Source organism: Eublepharis macularius, chromosome 19 (genome assembly GCF_028583425.1).
Source record: "Eublepharis macularius isolate TG4126 chromosome 19, MPM_Emac_v1.0, whole genome shotgun sequence".
Taxonomy (NCBI): domain Eukaryota; kingdom Metazoa; phylum Chordata; class Lepidosauria; order Squamata; family Eublepharidae; genus Eublepharis; species Eublepharis macularius.
Window position 1 is genome coordinate 13,892,453 of NC_072808.1, and position 21,816 is coordinate 13,914,268.

The following is a 21,816-nucleotide window of genomic DNA, read 5'->3' on the forward strand; positions in this document are numbered from 1 at the left end:
AGAGTGGACTCATGGGAATCAGGCCTGACCGCAACCACCAGTCAACTTGATACCATGTGACCTGCATGAGAAATCATAAATATAGGTGCTGGCAGGATACATAAATGGTACGGTGGTAAGCTAATGGGAAGGACAGAAGAATACAGATAAAGGTGAGAATATGGGCAATGTCAGGAGGATTGACAGAGGAGATAACATAAAGAAGGGGAAACATTTGAAAATAAGGCACTTCACCCAGAAGCTCTTCCAGGTTTCTCAGTGTGCAACTAGGACCAGCATATCAGCTGTCACCATGCAACTGGGCCATAGTTTATTACGGAGAGATTTCTTGTGGGAGGGAAGGCAGGGAAACTGAACAAAGAGGGGCAGACAAATGTGGGTTGATTGGTGAGTGTGAAAGAAAGAAGTGTTTTGCAGTGCTTCTTTAAAGGCTATCTCAGTAGCAGAGATTAGCATGAAATAGGGGGGGAATGAAACAAGAGTTTCGTGTTTTGTCATTTTCCACGAATTGCGAAACATGAACTTCCACGAAATTCTCCTGTTTCATGAAATGATTTGTTAGTTTCGTGATTTGGCAGAACCCGGGTCACTTTAATGGCCCCCTTTATACCCAAAGATGTCAAACTCGGAGAGAGTCTTCATCAGGCTGTCTTCCACCCACCCTCCCAGTTTGACCAAGATTGCAAAATGTTGACTGGAACCCACAAAGCTGGGCCCCAGAGCCAGGCAGTAGCCCTGAGACTGGGCTTGAGGGGAGGGCCCCAAAACCACCACACAGAAATCTGCCCAGGTGGGAGAGGTGCACAAAATAAAACCAAAGGAAACAATGAGAGTGTTAGCCCTCAGAAAAGCAGAGAAAGAAAAAGAAGAAACAAAGACAAGCAAAGAAAAAAGAAGAGAGGTTTCAGTTAAGCTAGGACCCAGAGCCAGGCAAAGGCCTGAGACTAGGATGGGGTGGGGTGGAGGAAAAAAGGCACCCTCACCCAAAGACCTTCCCAGCAAGGACAAATGAGGAAAATAAGAAAGAGGCTTTTCAGTCTCTTTTGAAGCAGCAGTAAATCCAGCCAAAACCTCCCAACTCCACTCTCTCTCATTCCAAATCCCAGCAACAGATCCTCCCTATCTCTCTGTCTACTGGAACTAAAAGCATAAGGCAGAGAAAGGCGCCTTATATAACAAACGCTCACATAGAGCAGAACAGGAGGTCTGTGGTTGGCAGACAGACTTGCCTAACAGGGTTTGGAGGGATGAGATTGGTGTTCCCATGGCTACAGAAGTTCAGAGGCTCTGGCAGACTTTTGCTTATCCATACAATCGTGAAGTACTTTTGTGAATTCTCGTCTTCGGGAATCTCTATGGTTCCTGCATTCCGGTGTACTGTAAGTCCCACTGAAGTCACTGAGGCTTAAGTGCATCTAATTTTAAGGTTATCAACATTGGTGGAATTCTGCAAGTCACGTTGTAACAAGTTGTCTGGGAGTTGCTGCCAAGCCAGGCCCTGATGAGTCTTAAAACTGAGGAACTTTGTTCTATGCAAATAAGAGGAAACTATAAGTGGATGTACAGCACCTGTTTTGCCAAGGGGCAAACGTTCTTTTGGATTTGGCGATAATAAGCACACAAGTGTAGAAGGAAAGCAGATTTATTAAATCCCTCCATTAAATTGTGGGAAAGAAATGAATTAGCACAAAACAAAGAATACATACAGAATAGAGTATGCTTAAACCCCCCGTACTGCTGTCAGGAACCCCTGAAGACAACAATCCACCAACCCAACTTGTATTTTATCTACTTCCTATATTCATCTATATTTGTGAATTATTTACGTCTTTTATGTTCCACCTTTTTCCACAATGGGGACCCAAAGTAGTTTGGATCATTCTCCTCCATTCCATTTTATCCTCACAACAACTCTGTGAGGTAGGTCAGTCTACAAACGTGCAAGTTGCCCAAAATTACCCAGACAGTTTCCTTGGCAGAGTGGTGATTCAAACTTGAGTCTACTAGAGCTTAACCTGAACGCCTAACCACAACACCACACTGGCTTTTGTAGTGTGGCCGTTGTTGAACAGTACCAAGCAGCAAGTCCAGAGCGAATCATGTAAAGCACATAGTGTCAAGAGGCCTAGTGGTTGCTGTCAGGAGGACTGGTCCAAATGAGTCCACCTTAAAAGGCCTTGGAAGGAATCTGGAGGAATCGCCCTCCCTGTGCCTTTTACTAACACATACCAAGGTATGAAAGCTAGCAATACTATTGTGGTTCCCGACCAACACTCACAATGGCCACTGAGGGCCAAGCTACACATGACGAACGACACTTGAACAGCAAGTGTATTTCTCCCTGTTCACTTGCCCTCCACTCAATCCACTTGCCATTCAAGTGTCATTCGTCATGTATAGCTTGGCCCTCAGACAGAATTTGCTTCTTAAGGCACTGCTTCATTCTTTTGGGGGTAAAACACACAATATTATCCTTACTCCTTTGTTCCCTGCAGAGTTCTCAGGGCCAAACTACAAGTGACGAATGACACTTGAATGGCAAGTGTATTTCTCCCTGTTCACTTGCCCTCCACTTCATCCACTTGGCTTCCTACATTCCAGTGTACCGTAAGCCCCCCTGAAGTCAATGAGGCTTAAGTGCATCTAATTTTTAAGGTGATCAATGTTGTTGGACTCAGCGGTCTGCTAACTAGATTCTCAATTGTTGCATGACAATAGAGAGCAGTATTTAATAAACATATTATGTTTTATATTTGTTCTGTATTTAGATTGAGGATTTAATTAATTCCATACAGACTTATTTCAGTGTAATGCTGCATTAAAATAAACCAGACATTTGAAAATGACCCTGATACTGAATTCATGGACTAATATCTCGATAAAATATAATACTAGGAAAAAATGGTCTCAGTTTTGTCCATTCCACTTTGAGTGACTCTTCCAGGAGTTTAGACTAGAGACAGGCACAAACTGAAATACAAACTGAGGGCCAAGCTACAAATGACAAATGACACTTGAATGGCAAGTGTATTTCTCCCTGTTCACTTGCCCTCCACTCAATCCACTTGCCATTCAAGTGTCATTCGTCATGTATAGCTTGGCCCTCAGACAGAATTTGCTTCTTAAGGCACTGCTTCATTCTTTTGGGGGTAAAACACACAATATTATCCTTACTCCTTTGTTCCCTGCAGAGTTCTCAGGGCCAAACTACAAGTGACGAATGACACTTGAATGGCAAGTGTATTTCTCCCTGTTCACTTGCCCTCCACTTCATCCACTTGCTGTTCAAGTGTCATTTGTCACTTGTAGCTTGGCCCTCAGTTTCAATCTGATGAAATAGTCATTAATCTTTCAGTCTAAAGTACTTATTTGAAGCAATTCCCTAGGAAATCTGTTAAGAACTTCTTGTGTCATATTCCAGGAGGACCTCTAGTATTGCAGTCAGTAGAACAGTAAAGACCAAGTACCTGCAAACTCATTGTCTGCAGTCCCCAGCCACAGTTAGGACTGTTCTTCTCATAATAAAGAAGAGCATATCTGCTAATATGGTCCACATAACCAAGCTTTCTCAGAGCGTCTCTGTAAAGCAAGTTCAGCTTTTCACCATTTCCCTCAGCCTTTTCCTTGGACTGATCTAAGAGGCTGTTGTATAGTAGTCAGCTTCAGTTGCTATTGAATTAACCAACAATCTTTTGGATTCCTTACTTCCAAGGGCCAAGCTACAAGTGACGAATGACACTTGAACAGCAAGTGTATTTCTCCCTGTTCACTTGCCCTCCACTCAATCCACTTGCTGTTCAAGTGTCATTCATCACTTGTAGCTTGGCCCCAAGTCATCAGGTCTAGGTAGGATGTGTTAGTGTTTGAGCATTTAATTTAAGAACCACTCCAAAAAAGTTTTTTTCTGAAGACAACCTTGAACTAGTAAGGCATTCATATAGGAGGACTAATTTTAATTGGCTTTCTTGCCTTTGGAGCGGAAACCTATGCTGCTAGTACCAATGGTTTTCTTGCAGCCTGTTTGCTGCACTTCGGAATAAAGAATACACATTGAAGAAGAACCAGGTCTTCTCTTTGGACATCACAAGGTAAGCAAAACCCCTTTACTAAGAGAAATAATGTGTGGATAAGTGCTGTCCTTCCTTGGAGTCATACTTCTTGGTATTTACCTGGTCCTCTGAATCCAGTAGACAATTAGAGGACATTTATTTGGCCAAACTTGTGCCAGCCTCTGGGTCTTTCTTTATCTGGGGAGGTGAGATGTCACTTGCAGCAAGCAACCCACCCACCTTGCATCCTTTCCTTCTCAGCCCTGTTCCTTCCTTCTCAAATGGCTTTTTCGCCTGCTAGATTGGGTAAATCTTTCACTCTGGGATTGATCCACTGAAGGATGGGGAAGGGTGTCAGTGGCAATGACAGCACAAGTTCAGGTTTTCTGCTCAAAGTCTAACTATGTATTGCTGAGCACCTGGGACAGTTGATAATGCAAAGAAGTTATGGTGGTTGATCAGATTCAGGGTGTTGGTGAGGGACTTACCAGGGTGTTGGTGAGGGGCTGAGAGCCAGTTTGGTGTAGTGGTTAAGAGAGCGGGACTCTAATCTGGAGAGCCGGGTTTGATTCCCCGCTCCTCCACTTGAAGCCAGCTGGGTGACCTTGGGCTAGTCACAGCTCTCTTGGAGCTCTCTCAGCCCCACCCACCTCACAGGGTGTTTTGTTGTGGGGATAAATAAGAGCATACTTTGTAAACCTCTCTGAGTGGGCATTAAGTTGTCCTGAAGGGCGGTATATAAATCAAATGTTATTATTATTATTATCCAATGGAAGGATACGGAGGCTCAGCAGCACCTCATGGTGCAGATTTTCTCTGAGCCACAGCACTGCTATGCTACTGAGGTATGAACAAGGGTGAGTTTGCCACTATGCTGGTAGCCTCATGCATTGCTCACAAACTACCTGCAGTGAAAAGGGAAGGGGCTTAATGTTTTGATCGTGCAAAACATTATCTAAATAAAGCCACAAAGAGTTAATGAATAAAGTCACAAAATGTTGTCACTGAGGGCCAAGCTACACATGACGAATGACACTTGAACGGCAAGTGGATTGAGTGGAGGGCAAGTGAACAGGGAGAAATACACTTGCTGTTCAAGTGTCATTCGTCATGTGTAGCTTGGCCCTGAGTCTTTGTTCCTGGTTACTGGACCAATGCACCTAGTCCTTTCTCCCTCATTCTCTCCCCAGGCCCTCCTACAATAATAGTATTAGTTAAAGTGTCACACATCTCTTGGCTACAGCATAGTAGCATGAGTCTCAATGTGGAACTTGTGTTTTTGCTCATCATTGTTTCAAAGGCAAACTCAGGGCCAAGCTACACATGACGAAAGACACTTGCCTGGCAAGTGGATTGAGTGGAGCGCAAGTGAACAGGGAGAAATACACTTGCCATTCAAGTGTCATTTGTCACTTGTAGCTTGGCCGTCAGATAGTAAGGGAATCTCAGTATTTACAGAAGTTTCATATTAGTTAAATACTGAATTATTTAAAAGCCAAATGAATCTCTTAAGAGTTGAAGAAGTCAGATGTTAAATTATTTCACACTCTTGGAAAGGCATGTATGGGAAGGAAACAGAGAGAAAGTTATTTTAGAAGTCCATTAATTCTTTACAGGTAGCTCTTTAAATGCATCACTTTTCAGAAAACTAGAAGAATCAGCTGAAAATAAATAATAATTAAGGTCACCAAACATTTCTAGTTTTTGCTAGTATTATGTTTTATTGATATGCAGGTCTGTGAATTCAGTATCAGTTCAATTTTCAAATATGTGATTTATTTTAATACAGCTTTACACTGAAAGAAGTCTGAGGGGGATTAATTATATCCCGAATCTAAATACAGAACCAATATAAAAGATATTATATTTATTAAAGACTACTCTCTGTTGTCATGCCACAATTGAAAATCTGGTTAGCAGACCACTAAGTCCACCATTATTGATAAAACTAGATGCACTTAAGCGTCATAGGGCCAAGCTACACATGATGAATGACACTTGAACGGCAAGTGTATTTCTCCCTGTTCACTTGCCCTCCACTCAATCCACTTGCCGTTCACGTGTCATTCGTCATGTGTAGCTTGGCCCAGAGACTTCAATAGGGCTTACCGAACACTGGAATGTTGGGAGCATAAAGATTCCAGAGACTAGAACTCATAAAAGTACTTCAACTCTTTATGAATGAGCAAAGTTTGAAAGTGCCACTTCTAAACCATCTCATTCTCTTATTCCTGAGGAACAGAAAAGGCAGATGATGTCATGGGAGCTCCAAATGAGACAATGGTGACTGAATTCATCTTGATTGGGATATCTGAGGACCCCAGAGCACAGCTCGTGATCTTCTCTTTGTTGGTGGTGATATATTTCATCAGCTTTCTCGGCAATGGCCTCATCATCATATTGATTATTGCTGATCTCCAGCTTCATACTCCCATGTATTTCTTTCTTTGTACCCTCTCTTCTGTAGACTTCATCATCACCAACAATATATTTCCTGAAATGATGGTCAACTGTTTCTTTTACAGGCCCGCCATCTCCTTCTACAGATGTTTAGTTCAGATGTATGTTGGTCTTTTACTCTTTATAACAGAATGTCTCCTGCTCGCCATCATGGCCTATGACCGCTTTGCAGCTATCTGCCAGCCGCTCCACTACTTTCAGATCATGAGCTGGAGATTTTGCATTGGTTTAGTGACTGCATCGGTAGGTCTTTCCTTGCTTACAGCTGTGATCCATTTACTATTGCAGCCAATTGACTTCTGTGGACGAAATATCTTAAACCATTTTGCATGTGAGCTACAAACGTTCCTCAAGCTGGCCTGTTCTGACACACATGCCAATGAGATCTTCATGAATGTTTCCAGCGTATTTGTCGTAATGATACCCTTTTCCTTCATTATTGTTACATATGTGCGCATAGGCTTAGCTGTACTGCGCATTAGCACAACAAAGGGTCGGAAGAAAGCCTTCTCCACCTGTAGTTCTCACCTTACTGCAATCAGTATCTTTTATGGAACAATCATAATCATGTATATGATGCCCCACCCCAAATCTTCTTCTGATCAAGATAAGATTGTATCTTTAATGTACGGGGTTTTAACTCCGATGCTCAATCCTCTGATCTACACTTTGAGAAATAGGGATGTGAAGGGAGCTTTCTGGAGAGTGTTTGGAAGGAAAATATCAGAGTAAAGATTAGCACATTGCACTCCACTCCTTCTCATGGTAAGTTTCCAGGCTCGGCACTGATGAGGTGTGAATGAGTCAGGACATAGTGAAAAAATCGAGAGAGAACACCCTTAGCTGGAATTAAAAGAGGCCACAACTTTATTGCTGCACAGCTTGTGGAGCATTGGCAATGCATTGATTGAGCTGTCTGCCAACCAATGAACCACCATGCCCTATCAGCCCACTTGCTGAGGAGGGGAACCTCAGGACGACAGCTATTGAGATACCACACAGGCATACACCGCTGTGTGAATCCCCTGCCACCTGAGAGTGAGTACTTCCCGACAGCGTCCCAGCTGGGCATGCACCTTCCATGCCTCACTTCCAAGATCTCTCAATGAAATCCCCTTCCTGAAGAAACTGGGCTCACAGGACCTGTCTCCCCACAAAAGGAGCCAAGCCTCATGCCCAAACTGCCACAAAAGGCACAAAACGGCTCCTGCCAAAGCTCCCAAAGCAGCAACCGTCTCCATAGGCTGCCCCGAATGTCCTGCAACCAGGTATCTTGTCCCCAGCTGGACAGGTGCACACCATCTGGATGGTACAGAGCCTCCAGCTGAAACATTGTGTCTGGGTGGGGAATCAGCGTGCCCTCCCCTCCCCACTGCTTCCACAAACTGTCCCATCGCCCTGGCCAACTTCTGCCTGGTGCTATGCACTTTGTCTGGGTAAGAAGCCCAGTGCCAAAAGTACCTTTTGAGCAAGTCCGACCACAGAAGGTGTATCTGAGGAAAGAGCCTGTGGAGGCATTCCGAGTCAGCTATCATGGAATGCTTCAAGTCCAATTCCTGCTGTGTGCACAAGCTATACATGATGAATGACACTTGAACGGCAAGTGGATTGAGTGGAGGGCAAGTGAACAGGGAGGAATACACTTGCCATTCAAGTGTCATTCGTCACTTGTAGCTTTGCCCTGAGAAGCATAGGTAGCAAACTTTTAAGTGTTTTTAGAGGGATAGTTGTTAGCTAGCAATAGAAAGGTTGTTTCTTCTCTGTTGTCTGAATTAAGAGTGCTTTATGCTCAGCAACACTCTCCGTAACTTTATACTCAATAAACCAAAAGGTATTTTATACAAGCCTCTGTCTAGAGTTACTGGTTGCTCGTGTGTACAACCTCAGGTGGAACCTTAAGATGGAAAAGTCTCACAAACAAAATGAACAGGCACCTTCCTGCTGCCTAGGTATTCAGATGTGGCTATGGGGCAACACCCAGAACAAGAGTTTAGGGCTGCCTGGTTCCTACATTGGACAAATGTAGGTCCTGTACGCACCGGACCTCCATCGCCTGGATCCATGATGATGGAAGGCCAAAGTCCACCACCATGGTGGCAGCCCTTATCTGGAAGGAGTGTGTAGTAAGCCAGCTGCCGTCAGGCAGGATCTGAGGAGGCAAGAGAACTGGAACTGTGTCGTGAGGGAGCAGTCGGTGTGGATGAGGCGCCTAGGTGCTGAGGGCGGATGACGACGTAGGCCGCCTGAACCAGGAACAGCGCCATGTGGCTGTAGGTATGTGGATGTGTTACCCCTGCCCCCTTCAGTCAGTCTTGGAATGCCAGAAGAAGGAGCAGAACCCAGATGCCAATGTAAAAATGTCTTGGTTCCCCAGGGCCCGCCCAGAGAAGTCCCTGCAGGAGTTGGAGAGAAGCTCCCCCACACAGAAAGCCCTTTAAAGGCCAGCAGGAAGGTCTAGAACAGCCCGGACTCAGAGACCGGCAATTCCCTGAGAGCTGCAGCAGGATGCTAGAGAGTATGGCCAGGGTTATGAAGTGACGTGGGTCTGGGAAGGAGGGTGCCATCCTTCTCCGGCCCTCCAAAGCCTGCCAAGGTGAGGAGGACCTCAAGCTGCCAACTGTGGGCTGAGAAATTCCTGAAGATGGAGGTGCCTGAGGAAGGCGGATTTTGGGGAGGGGAGAGAATTCAACAGAGTCTAGCCTCCAAATTGGGTTCCCAGACATCTGCCCACAACCCCTCAGAGATTTCTGGGGAGGGGCCACATTAAGAATGATAAAGATTGATAATGATGGAGGCCAACTATAGGGATCACAGTGGGAATTGCAAAGTTAACCACACTATTCTTTACTCCCTCATTCCCCGTAGAGTTCTTAAAGTTTAAATCTGATGAAATAGTCATTAATCTTTTAGTCTATAGCACTTATTTGAAGCAATTCCCCAGGAGATCTGTTTAGAACCTTTGTGTCGTATTCCAGGAGGGCCTCAAGAATTGCATCTTGTAGAACTGTAAAGACCAGGAATTTGTAAAATCACTGCCTACAATTCCCAGCAATAATCAGAACTGATCTTCCCATAATAGAGAAGAGCAGATTTGCTAATATGTCCCACGTAACCAACTTTTCTCAGTGCTTCATTGAAAAACAACTTCAGCTTTTCATCATTTCCCCCCATCTATTCTTTGGACAGATCTAAGAGGCTCATGTATTGCGGACAGCTTCAATTCCCGTTGAATTCACCAAAAATCTTTTGGACCCCTTAACTTCCAAGTCATCGGTTCTCGGCAAGATCTGTTAGTGTGTGAGCATTTATTTTAAGAACTGCCCCCCAAGCTTTTTCTGAAGACAATCCTGAAAAAGTAAGGTATTCATAGAGGAGGATTGGATTTAATTGACTTTACTGCCTTTGAAGAGGAAGACTCTGCTGCTATTACCAATAGGTTTCTTGCAGCCTGTTTGCAGTTCTTTGGAATGAAGAATACATATTGAAGAAGAACCGAGTCTTCTGTTTGGACATCTCAAGGTAAGCAAAACTCATTACCAAGAGAAATAATGTGTGAATAAGTGCTGTACTTCCTTGGACTCATACTTCTTGGTATTTACCTGGTCCTCCGAATCCAGTAAACAATTAGAGGACATTTATTTGGCCAAACTTCTGCCATCCTCTCGGTCTTTCTTTATCTGGGGAGGTGAGGTGTCACTTGCACCAAGCAAACCACCCAGCTAGCATCCTCTTCCTTCTCAGCCCCATTCCTTCCTTCTCAAATGGCCTGGCACGGAGACCGTTTTGGCCTGCTTTCCTTTGCTAGATGAAGTAGATGTTTAACTTTGGGACTGATCCATTGAAGGACTGTGGAGGCTAGAAGTAGCGATGGCAGGAACAGTCCAAGTTTGCTGCTCAAAATATGGCCATGCACATGAGACAGCAGATAAGAGATAAGCAGATATGAAAAAGAGGGAATGGTTTATGCTTATCCTGTAGTTATGAATTTTGGCACCTCTTGGTGCCCATTTTCTGTGCATCACAGTATTGTTATGCTGCCAAACTTTGAACAAAGGGTGAGTTGGCAGATCAATATATAAAGCCACAACTGAGTAAATGAATAAAGCAACACAATATTGTCATTCTGTCTTCATTCCTGGATTCTAGACCAATGCGTTAAGTGCTTTCCCTCCTCATCCTCTTTTGGGGCCCTCCTACACTACTAGTACAGCAGAATTCACTAGTTAAAACTGTCACACAACTCTTGGCTACAGCACAGTAGCACGGCTGTCAATGTGGAACTCACATTTTTGTTCATCATTGGTTCAAAAACTCAAATAGTGAGAGAATCTTGATATGTACAGAAGTTTGATACTGTTTTGCTTTTAAAGCTGAATGAATATCTTAAGAAGTGCAGAAGACAGATGGTAAAATTATTTCAGATTCTTGGAAAATGTGTGGGAAGAAAATAGAGAGTTATTTTAGAAGTCCATTAATTCTTTATAAGTAGCTCTTTAAAGGTAGTACTTTTCCATGAACAAGAATAATAATATGAAAATAAATAAAAATTAAGGTTCCAAAACATTTCTCAGTATTGTTAGTATTATGTTTTATTGATTTGTAGATCCGTGAATTCAGTATCAGGTCCATTTTCAAATGTGTGACTTCATTTAATGCAGCTTTATGCTGAAAGAAGTCTGTGGGGAATTAATTAAAAACTAAATACAGAACTGATACAAAAGATATTATGTTTATTAAATACTCTCTGTTGTCACGCCACAATTGAGAATCTGGACAGCAGACCACTCAGAGCCAAGCTACAAGTGATGAATGACACTTGAACAGCAAGTGAACAGACTCAGGGCCAAGCTACACATGACGAATGACACTTGAATGGCAAGTGTATTTCTCCCTGTTCACTTGCCCTCAACTCAATCCACTTGCCGTTCAAGTGTCATTCGTCATGTGTAGCTTGGCCCTCAGGGCCAAGCTACAAGTGACAAATGACACTTGAATGGCAAGTGTATTCCTCCCTGTTCACTTGTGCTCCACTTGATCACTACGTGATCAGAGCCAAACTGCAAGCGACATCTGACACTAATTGGACACTTGTCAACTTGCCTCAAGTTTTGATGGGAAATGTAGGAATCCTGGTCTTGCAGCTTGGCTCTCCGACTGCTGTCCAATGGACTTTTCAATTGTCACTTGTTCAGCATTCCGCTAAGCTGCCTATATTTCCCATCAAAACTTGAGGAAAGCTGACAAGTGTCCAACTAGTGTCAGGCGTCACTTGTAGTTCGGCTCCAAGTGGAGCGCAAGTGAACAGGGAGGAATATATGTGGGCCAAGCTACAAGTGACAAATGACACTTGAACAGCAAGTGGATTGAGTGGAGGGCAAGTGAATTCGGAGAAATACACTTGCTGTTCAAGGGTCATTCGTCACTAGTAGCTTGGCCCACAGAGTCTGTTCACTTGCCGTTCAAGTGTCATTCGTCACTTGCAGCTTGGCCCTGAGTCTGACAACATTGATAGCCTTAAAGTAAGATGCACTGAAGCCTTGTTGACTTCAGTGGGGCTTACAGTACACTGGAATGTAAGAAGCATATAAATCCCAGAGACAAGAATTCAACAAAGTACTTCAAGGTTTTATGGATAAACAAAGGCTACCAGTGCTATTTCTAAACCATCTCATTCTATTTTTTCCTGCAGAAGAGAAAAGGCAGAGGATGACATGGAAGCTGCAAATGAGACTACTGTGGCTGAATTCATCTTGATTGGGTTATCCGAATACCCCAAAGCACAAACTGTGTTCTTCTCTTTGTTGTTGATGACATACCTCATCAGCTTTCTTGGCAATGGCCTCATCGTCATATTGATCATTGCCGATCCCCACCTTCACACACCCATGTATTTCTTCCTTTGCGTCCTCTCCTCTGTAGACTTCATGATCTCCAACAATACATTTCCTGAGATCATGATCAACTGTTTCTTTTACAGGCCCACCATCTCCTTCTACAGGTGCTTGGTTCAGATGTATGTTGGTGTTTTACTCTTTGTGACAGAATGTTTCCTGCTCGCCATCATGGCCTATGACCGCTTTGCAGCCATCTGCCAGCCGCTCCATTATATGCAGATCATGAGCTGGAGATTTTGCATCAGTTTAGTGGCTGCATCTGTAGGCCTTTCCTCACTGTCAACTGTGATCAATGTACTGTTGCGTCCTACTGACTTCTGCGGACAACATATTATTAACCATTTTGTATGTGAGCTACAATCTTTCCTTAAATTAACCTGTTCAGACACACGTGCTAGTGAGCTCTTCATGAATATTTCCAGCCTCTTCAATGTAATGCTACCATTTTGCTTCATTGTTATTACGTATGTGCGCATAGGCTTAGCTGTACTGCGCATTAGCACAACAAAGGGTCGGAAGAAAGCCTTCTCCACCTGTAGTTCTCACCTTACTGTGGTCAGTGTCTTTTATGGAACTATCATTATCATGTATGTGATGCCCCACCCCAAATCTTCTTCTGATCAAGATAAGATTGTTTCTTTATTGTACGGGGTTTTAACTCCGATGCTCAATCCTCTGATCTACACCTTGAGAAACAGGGATGTGAAAGGCGCTTTCTGGAGAGTGTTTGGAAGGAAAATATCTGAATAAAGATTAGCATATTACACTGCATTTCTTACATTAAGTTTTTCATATACGGATACCATTTCTCTTCTGAATGCTTATCAAATGCAATGATTAACATCCTTATTTTGGAATGCGCAGTGGAAAGCCCCCTGCCAACTTCAAACAATTTCCTACACATAGTCAGGTTCTTGGGACAAAAATATCTTTTTCTATGTAGCATTTATATGGGACAAAATCGCTGGGAAATTATATCATTGGATTATGATCCTAGCAGAGAAAGATGAATATAGACACATGTCAAATTTATATTTGGCCTAGAAAGGAAGTAGGACAGAAATTGGTTTTTTGATACTTCTAAGGTTCTAACCAGAATTCTCACATTATAAACAATGCCATGTGAACAGTCCATTCATTCATTTCATTTCATGTATTGCAGTCAAAGACCAGCAACTTTAAAGATACATTAAAAGAGCAATATTTTAAAGAGGTTGCATAGCATAGATTAGGAAAAAAATGTAAAAATAGGAACTACAATATTAACATGGATGTAATACCAATAAAGGTTGCTGAGTTGAATTGGAACTACAATAAATTAACACTGTACCTTGGCAGACATTCAAGCTGCACAAAATTGCAAGTCGCAACTGTTTCCGAGACTTCAGGATTAAGGTCAACTAGAAAAAAGGAGCTATACCATTCCTCTGATCTTCCTGGACTGTTTTGGCAAATGGGATGGATAGAAGTTTGTCTAAAATCATCATCAAAAGGGCAACACGACAATTCATGTCTAACAGTTTTGGTTTCTTTGGTAGCAGAAGGACTGAGGGCCAAGCTACACATGACGAATGACACTTGAACGGCAAGTGTATTTCTCCCTGTTCACTTGCTCTCCACTCAATCCACTTGCCATTCAAGTGTCATTCGTCACTTGTAGCTTGGCCCATAGACACTCATTAAATGGGACACGACAGTACTTCTCTTTTAATAAATCAGATGAGACAACATTGAGATGGACCAGAGTTAAAGCTATCCTATGCTTGGGAACCAGTACATTTGCTAAGCAGTTAGCACCAGAGATGGGCACGAACTGGGAAAAAACCCAAACCATGTGGTTTGAGGTTCTTCAAATTTCATGAATCGGGCTGAGAAATTCCTGAAGATGGAAGTGCCTGAGGAAGGCAGAGTTTGGGGAGGGGAGAGAGTTCAGCAGAGTCTATCCTCCAAACTGGGTTACCAGACATCTACCCACAACCCCTCAGAGATTTCTGGGGCGGGGCCTGGAGAGGGTTGCATTTAACCCAGAGAAGTGACATCATCTCCAAATGACGCCAGATAATGACATCATTTCTGGAATGACGCAAAAGCAACAAGTTGTAGTGGGGGGCAATTCTCTAAAAACAGCCCCAAACATTAAGTTTGGGGACAATTTCTATAATATCAGCTTCTGGCACAAACAGTCATTTCCATGTCATGCCAGAAATGACATTTTCCGTGTGACATATGAGTATTTTTAATGTTATTACTGTGTACACTGTATAATAAATATTTATTATATTTATATTTATCCAAGCCATGAAAGAGTCACACGGGACTGGTAACCATGGGCCTTGCTAAATAAGGAGATGGCGGCTAAGTGGGACCCCCCCGGTTCTGAGTGCAAAGCTCCACACCTTCAGATGGGCCAGGTAACACAGGACCATGGTCCGTGAGGTTGTTAGCAGTCAGACCCCTCCTCTCACTGAGGGGCAGTGGATAGATAGGAAATCATAAAACACCTTCCCTCCACTGTTATAAGCGTAAGGCACTGCCTGGCATAAAATAAAATGGGAATGCCAGGTAGGTAAAAGCCTGGGAAAATAAGTTTTTTTTTTAAAAAATCTATTATTTTTCATAAAAAGACAATAAAATAACATTAATATAGTATAGAAAAAAAGAATTAAAAAAATGGAAAAGGCCCCCCTCAAAGGCCTTGGAAGGAGAGCCCTCTCTATATCTTTACTAACACAAACCAAGGTATGAAAGCTAACACTGCTGTTGTGTTTGCCAACCAACACTCACAATGGCCATTGTGATGGAAATTTGCTTCTTAAATGTCGAGGCACTGCTTCCATTATTTTGAGGTAAAACACTCAATGCTGTCGTCTTCGTCTTATTCTAGATGTCCGATGTTTCACAAACCTAGGGTTTTTGTCAGGTTTGTAGAAAGACCTGTCTTGTCTGTTCATGGCTCCAGTGTCCAGATTTAAGTATTCACTGAGGGCCAAGCTACACATGACGAATGACACTTGAACGGCAAGTGGATTGAGTGGAGGGCAAGTGAACAGGGAGAAATACACTTGCTGTTCAAGTGTCATTCGTCATGTGTAGCTTGGCCCTGAGACAGCATTTGCTTCTTAAAATTAGAGGCACTGCTTCCATTACATTGGGATAAAAGACCCAATGTTTTTGTCGTCGTCTTCTTCTTGATGTTTGCCCAAACTTGGGGTTCTTGTCAGGTTTGTAGAAAGAGCTGTGTTGTCTGTTCCTGGCGCCAGTGTCCAGTTTTAAGCATCCCCAGGTTGGGCCACATTAAATATTGATAATGATGGAGGCCAACTCTATGGATCACAGTGGGAATTGCAAAGTTAACCACACTATTCTTTACTCCCTCATTCCCCGTAGAGTTCTTAAAGTTTAAATCTGATGAAATAGTCATTAATCTTTGAGTCTATAGCACTTATTTGAAGCAATTCCCCAGGAGATCTGTTTGGAACCTCTGTGTCGTATTCCAGGAGGGTCACAAGAATTGCATCTTGTAGAACTGTAAAGAGCAGGAATTTGCAAAATCACTGCCTGCATTCCCAGCAATAATCAGAACTGATCTTCCCATAATAGAGAAGAGCAGATTTGCTAATATGTCCCACGTAACCAACTTTCCTCAGTGCTTCATTGAAAAACAACTTCAGCTTTTCATCATTTCCCCCCATCTATTCTTTGGACAGATCTAAGAGGCTAATATATAGCCATCAGCTTCAGTTCCCTTTGAATTAATCAAAAATCTTTTGGACCCCTTAACTTCCAAGTCATTGGTTCTAGGCACGATCTGTTAGTGTGTGAGAATTTATTTTAAGAACCGCCCCCTCCCCAAGCTTTTTCTGAAGACAATCCTGAAAAAGTAAGGTATTCATAGAGGAAGATTGGATTTAATTGACTTTCCTGCCTTTGAAGAGGAAGACTCTGCTGCTATTACCAATAGGTTTCTTGCAGCCTGTTTGCTGTTCTTTGGAATGAAGAAAAGACATTGAAGAAGAACCGAGTCTTCTGTTTGGACATCTCAAGGTAAGCAAAGCTCCATTACCAAGAGAAATCATGTGTGGATAAGTGCTGTCCATCCTCGAAGACATACCTCTTAATGTTTACCTGATGCTCTGAGTCCAGTAGACAATTAGAGGGCATTTATTTGGCCAAACCTGTGCCAGCCTCTGCGTCTTCCTGTATCTGGGGTGGTAGGATGTCACTTGCAGCAAGAAACCCACCCCGCTAGCATCCTCTTCCTTCTCAGCCCCATTCCTTCCTTCTCAAATGGCCTGGCATGGAGACCGTTTTGGCCTGCGTTCCATCACTAGATGAACTAGATGACTAATCTATTGAAGGACTGTGGAGGCTAGAAGTAGCGATGGCAGGAACAGTCCAAGTTGCTGCTCAAACTATGGCCATGCACATGAAACAGCTGAAAAGAAAAAGATGTATGGTTTATGCTTATCCTGTAGTTAGGAATTTTGGCACCTCTTGGTGCCCATTTTCTGCGCATCACAGTATTGTTATGCTGCCAAACTTTGAACAAAGGGTGAGTTGGCAGATCAATATATAAAGCCACAACTGAGTAAATGAATAAAGTAACACAATATTGTCATTCTGTCTTCATTCCTGGATTCTAGACCAATGCATTAAGTGCTTTCCCTCCTCATCCTCTTCTGCGGCCGCCCTACACTACTAGTACAGCAGAATTCACTAGTTAAAACTGTCACACAACTCGTGGGTACAGCACAGTAGCACGGCTGTCAATGTGGAACTCACATTTTTGTTCATCATTGGTTCAAAGGCAAACTCAAATAGTGAGGGAATCTTGATATTTACAGAAGTTTGATACCGTTTTGCTTTTAAAGCTGAATGAATATCTTAAGAAGTGCAGAAGACAGATGGTAAAATTATTTCAGATTCTTGGAAAGTATGTGGGGGAAGAAAAATGTGGGCAGAAAATAGAGTTATTTTAGAAGTCCATTAATTCTTTATAAGTAGCTCTTTAAAGGTAGTACTTTTCAGTGAACAAGAAGAATAACATGAAAATTAAAAAAAATAAGTTTCCAAAACATTTCTAGGTATTGTTTGTATTATGTTTTATTGATTTGTAGGTACGTGAATTCAGTATTAGGTCCGTTTTCAAATGTATGATTTAATTAAATACAGCTTTATGCTGAAAGAAGTCTGTGGGGGATTAATTAAATCCTAAATACAGAACCGATACAAAAGATACGATGTTTATTAAATACTCTTTGTTGTCTTGCCACAATTGAGAATCTGGATAGCAGACCACTCAAAGCCAAGCTACAAGTGACAAACGGCACTTGAACAGCAAGTGAACAGACTCAGGGCCAAGCTACACGTGACGAATGACACTTGAACGGCAAGTGTATTCCTCCCAGTTCATTTGTCCTCCACTCAATCCACTTGCCAGGCAAGTGTCTTTCATCATGTGTAGCTTGGCCCTCAGGTATTTGGATTTAAACTGTTACAGCAAATCAGTTCACATCTAAGGGCCAAGCTACACATGACGAATGACACTTGAACGGCAAGTGGATTGAGTGGAGCGCAAGTGAACAGGGTCAAATACACTTGCTGTTCAAGTGTCATTCGTCACTTGTAGCTTTGCACTCACATGTATCCCTCCCTGTTCACTTGCACTCCACTTGATCACTATGTGATCAGAGCCAAACTGCATGTGACACCTGACACTAGTTAGACACTTGTCAGCCTCCCTGAAGTTTTGATGGGAAATGTAGGCATCCTGGTCTTGCAGCTTGGCTCTCCGACTGCTGACCAATGGACTTTTCAACTGTCACTTGTCCAACATTCCGCCAAGCTGCCTACATTTCCCATCAAAACTTGAGGGAAGCTGACAAGGGTCCAACTAGTGTCAGGCGTCACTTATAGTTTGGCTCCAAGTGGAGCGCAATCGAACAGGGAGAAATACATGTGAGTTTGTTCACTTGCCGTTCAAGAGTCATTCGTCATTTGTAGCTTGGCCCTGAGTCTGACAACATTGATAGCCTTAAAGTAAGATGCACTTAAGCCTCATTGACTTCAGTGGGGTTTACAGTACATTGCAATGTAAGAAGCATATAGATCCCAGAGATGAGAATTCAACAAAGTACTTTAAGATTTTGTGGATAAACAAAGGCTACCAGTGCTACTTCTAAAACATCTCATTCTATTTTTTCCTGCAGAAGAGAAAGAGCAGAGAATGTCATGGGAGCTCCAAATGAGACAATAGTGACTGAATTCATCTTGATTGGGTTATCGGAGCACCCCAAAGCACAGGCTGTGTTCTTCTCTTTCTTGTTGATGGCATACCTCATCAGCTTTCTTGGCAATGGCCTCATCGTCATATTGATCATTGCTGATCCCCATCTTCATACTCCCATGTATTTATTCCTTTGCGTCCTCTCCTCTGTAGACTTCATGATCTCCAATACATTTCCTGAGGTCCTAGTCAACTGTTTCTTTTACAGGCCCACTATTTCCTTCAACAGGTGCTTGGTTGAGATGTATGTTGGTGTTTTACTCTTTGTGACAGAATGTTTCCTGCTCGCCATCATGGCCTATGACCGCTTTGCAGCTATCTGTCAGCCGCTCCATTATTTCCAGATCATGAGCTGGAGGTTTTGCATCAGTTTAGTGGCTGCATCTGTAGGGCTTTCCTCACTGTCAACTGTGATCAATGTACTGTTGCGTCCTACTGACTTCTGCGGACATCATATTATTAACCATTTTGTATGTGAGCTACAATCTTTCCTTAAATTAGCCTGTTCTGACACACACACTAGTGAGCTCTTCATGCATCTTTCCAGCCTCTTCAATGTAATGCTACCCTTTTGCTTCATTGTTATTACGTATGTGCGCATAGGCTTCGCTGTACTGCGTATTAGCACAACAAAAGGTCGGAAGAAAGCCTTCTCCACCTGTAGTTCTCACCTCGCTGTGGTCAGTGTTTTTTTTGGTACAATCATAGTCATGTACGTGAAGCCCCAGCCAAAATCTTCTTCCGATCAAGATAAAGTCATCTCTATACTCTACGGTGCCTTAACTCCCATGCTCAATCCCCTGATCTACACCTTGAGAAACAGGGACGTAAAGGGAGCTTTCTGGAGATTGTTTGGAAAGAAAATATCCCAATAAAAATAATACAATGCACCTCATTTCTTCTTAAATTAACTTGCTCAAATAAAACACTATTTCTCTGTTGAATGTTTGTGAAATGTCCCTGTTCTGCAATAGGCACATCAGCTTAGCTGTACTGTGCATTAGCACAACAAAGGGTTGGATAAAAGCCTTCTCTACCTGTAGTTCTCACCTTACTGTGGTCATTGTCTTCTATGGAACAATCATAATCATGTACATAATGCCCCACCCCAAATCTTCTTCCGTTCAAGATAAGACTGTGGGCCAAGCTACAAGTGACGAAAGACACTTGAACAGCAAGTGGATCAAGTGGAGCGCAAGTGAACAGGGAGAAATACACTTGCCGTTCAAGTGTCATTCGTCACTTGTAGCTTAGCCCTCAATCTTTATTGTATGGGGTTTTAACTCCAATGCTCAATCCTCTGATCTACATCTTAAGAAATAGGGATGTGAAAGGCGCTTTCTGGAGAGTGTTTGGAAGGAAAATATCTGAATAAAGATTAGCATATTACACTGCATTTCTTACATGCAGGGCCAAGCTACACATGACGAATGACACTTGAATAGCAAGTGGATTGAGTGGAGGGCAAGTGAACAGGGAGAAATACACTTGCTGTTCAAGTGTGGGCCAAGCTACACATGACGAATGACACTTGAACGGCAAGTGGACTGAGTGGAGGGCAAGTGAACAGGGAGAAATACACTTGCCATTCAAGTGTCATTCGTCATGTGTAGCTTGGCCCTAAGTTTTTCATATACTGATAACATTTCTCTTCTCATGGTCATAGATCCAGAGGAGTTAGCCGTGTTAGTCTGTAGTAGCAAAATCAAAAAGAGTCCAGTAGCACCTTTAAGACTAACCAATTTTATTTTATTGTAGCATAAGCTTTCGAGAATCAAGTTCTCTTCTTGATTCTCGAAAGCTTATGCTACAATAAAATAAAATTGGTTAGTCTTAAAGGTGCTACTGGACTCTTTTTCATTTCTCTTCTGAATGCTTATCAAATGCGATGATTAACATCCTTATTTTGGAATGCGCAGTGGAAGTCCCCCTGCCAGCTTCAAACAATTTCCTATACATAGTCAGGTTCCTGGGACAAAAATATCTTTTTCTATGTAGCTCTTATATTGGACAAAATTGCTGGGAAATTATATCAGTGAATTATGATCCCAGCAGAGAAAGATGAATATAGACACATGTCAAGTTTATATTTGGCCTAGAAAGGGAGTAGGACAGAAATGGTTTTTTTGATACTTCTAGGTTCTAACCAGAATTCTCACATTATAAACAATGCCATGTGAACAGTCCATTCATTCATGTCATGTCATGTATTGCAGTCAAAGACCAGCAACTTTAAAGATACATTAAAAGAGCAATATTTTAAAGAGTATGCGTAGCATAGATTAGAAAAAAATGTAAAAATAGGAACTACAATAAATTAACAATAGACATTTGAGCTGCACAGAATTGCAAGTCGCAACTGTTTCCGAGACTTCAAGATTGTCAGCTAGAAAAAAGGAGGTATACCATTCCTCTGATCTTCCTGGAATGTTTTGGCGAATGGGATGGATGAAAGTTTGTCTAAAATTATCATCAAAACGGGCAACACAACAATTCATGTCCAACGGTTTCAGTTTCTTTTGTAGCAGAATGACATAGGGCCAAGCTACAAGTGACAAATGACACTTGAACAGCAAGTGGATTGAGTGGAGGGCAAGTGAATAGGGAGAAATACACTTGCCGTTCAAGTGTCATTCGTCACTTGTAGCTTGGCCCATAGACACTCGTCAAATGGGACACAACAGTATTTCTCTTTTAATAAATCAGATAGGACAACATTGAGATGGACCAGAGTTAAAGCTATCCTATGCTTGGGAACCAGTCAAGTTGCCAAATAGTTAGCACTAGAGATGGGCATGAACTGGAAAAAAAACCCGAACCATGTGGTTTGTGGTTCTTCAAATTTCACGAATCTGACAGAGAAATTCCTGAAGATGGAGGAGCCTGAGGTAGGTGGAGTTTGGGGAGGGGAGAGAGTTCAGCAAAGTCTATCCTCCAAACTGGGTTACCAGACATCTACCCACAACTCCTCAGAGATTTCTGGGGCAGGGCAAGGAGAGGGTTGCAATTTACCCAGAGAAGTGACATCACCTCCAAATGACACCAGATAATGACATCATTTCTGGAATGACGCAAAAGCAACAAGGTGTAGTTCGGGCCAATTCTCTAAAAATCAGCCCCAAACATT

The 21,816-nt window shown here is 42.5% G+C and overlaps 3 protein-coding genes across 3 annotated transcripts; all 3 read left to right on the top strand.

Annotated features, from left to right (window-relative positions):
* The first annotated feature begins 6,329 nt into the window (after positions 1 to 6,329).
* On the top strand, positions 6,330 to 7,241 carry LOC129346479 (olfactory receptor 13H1-like). The gene has a single exon (XM_055003828.1). It carries the CDS (start codon positions 6,330 to 6,332, stop codon positions 7,239 to 7,241), a length of 912 nt encoding a protein of 303 aa, XP_054859803.1.
* A 4,979-nt stretch (positions 7,242 to 12,220) lies between these two features.
* Positions 12,221 to 13,153, top strand: LOC129346482 (olfactory receptor 13H1-like). The gene has a single exon (XM_055003830.1). The coding sequence runs from the start codon at positions 12,221 to 12,223 to the stop codon at positions 13,151 to 13,153; it is 933 nt and encodes a 310-aa protein (XP_054859805.1).
* Positions 13,154 to 14,751: 1,598 nt separating this feature from the next.
* LOC129346483 (olfactory receptor 13H1-like) lies at positions 14,752 to 19,564 on the top strand. The gene is made up of 3 exons (XM_055003831.1): positions 14,752 to 14,814; positions 16,365 to 16,447; positions 18,613 to 19,564. The coding sequence occupies exons 1-3, from the start codon at positions 14,752 to 14,754 to the stop codon at positions 19,562 to 19,564; spliced, it is 1,098 nt and encodes a 365-aa protein (XP_054859806.1).
* Positions 19,565 to 21,816: the final 2,252 nt, after the last annotated feature.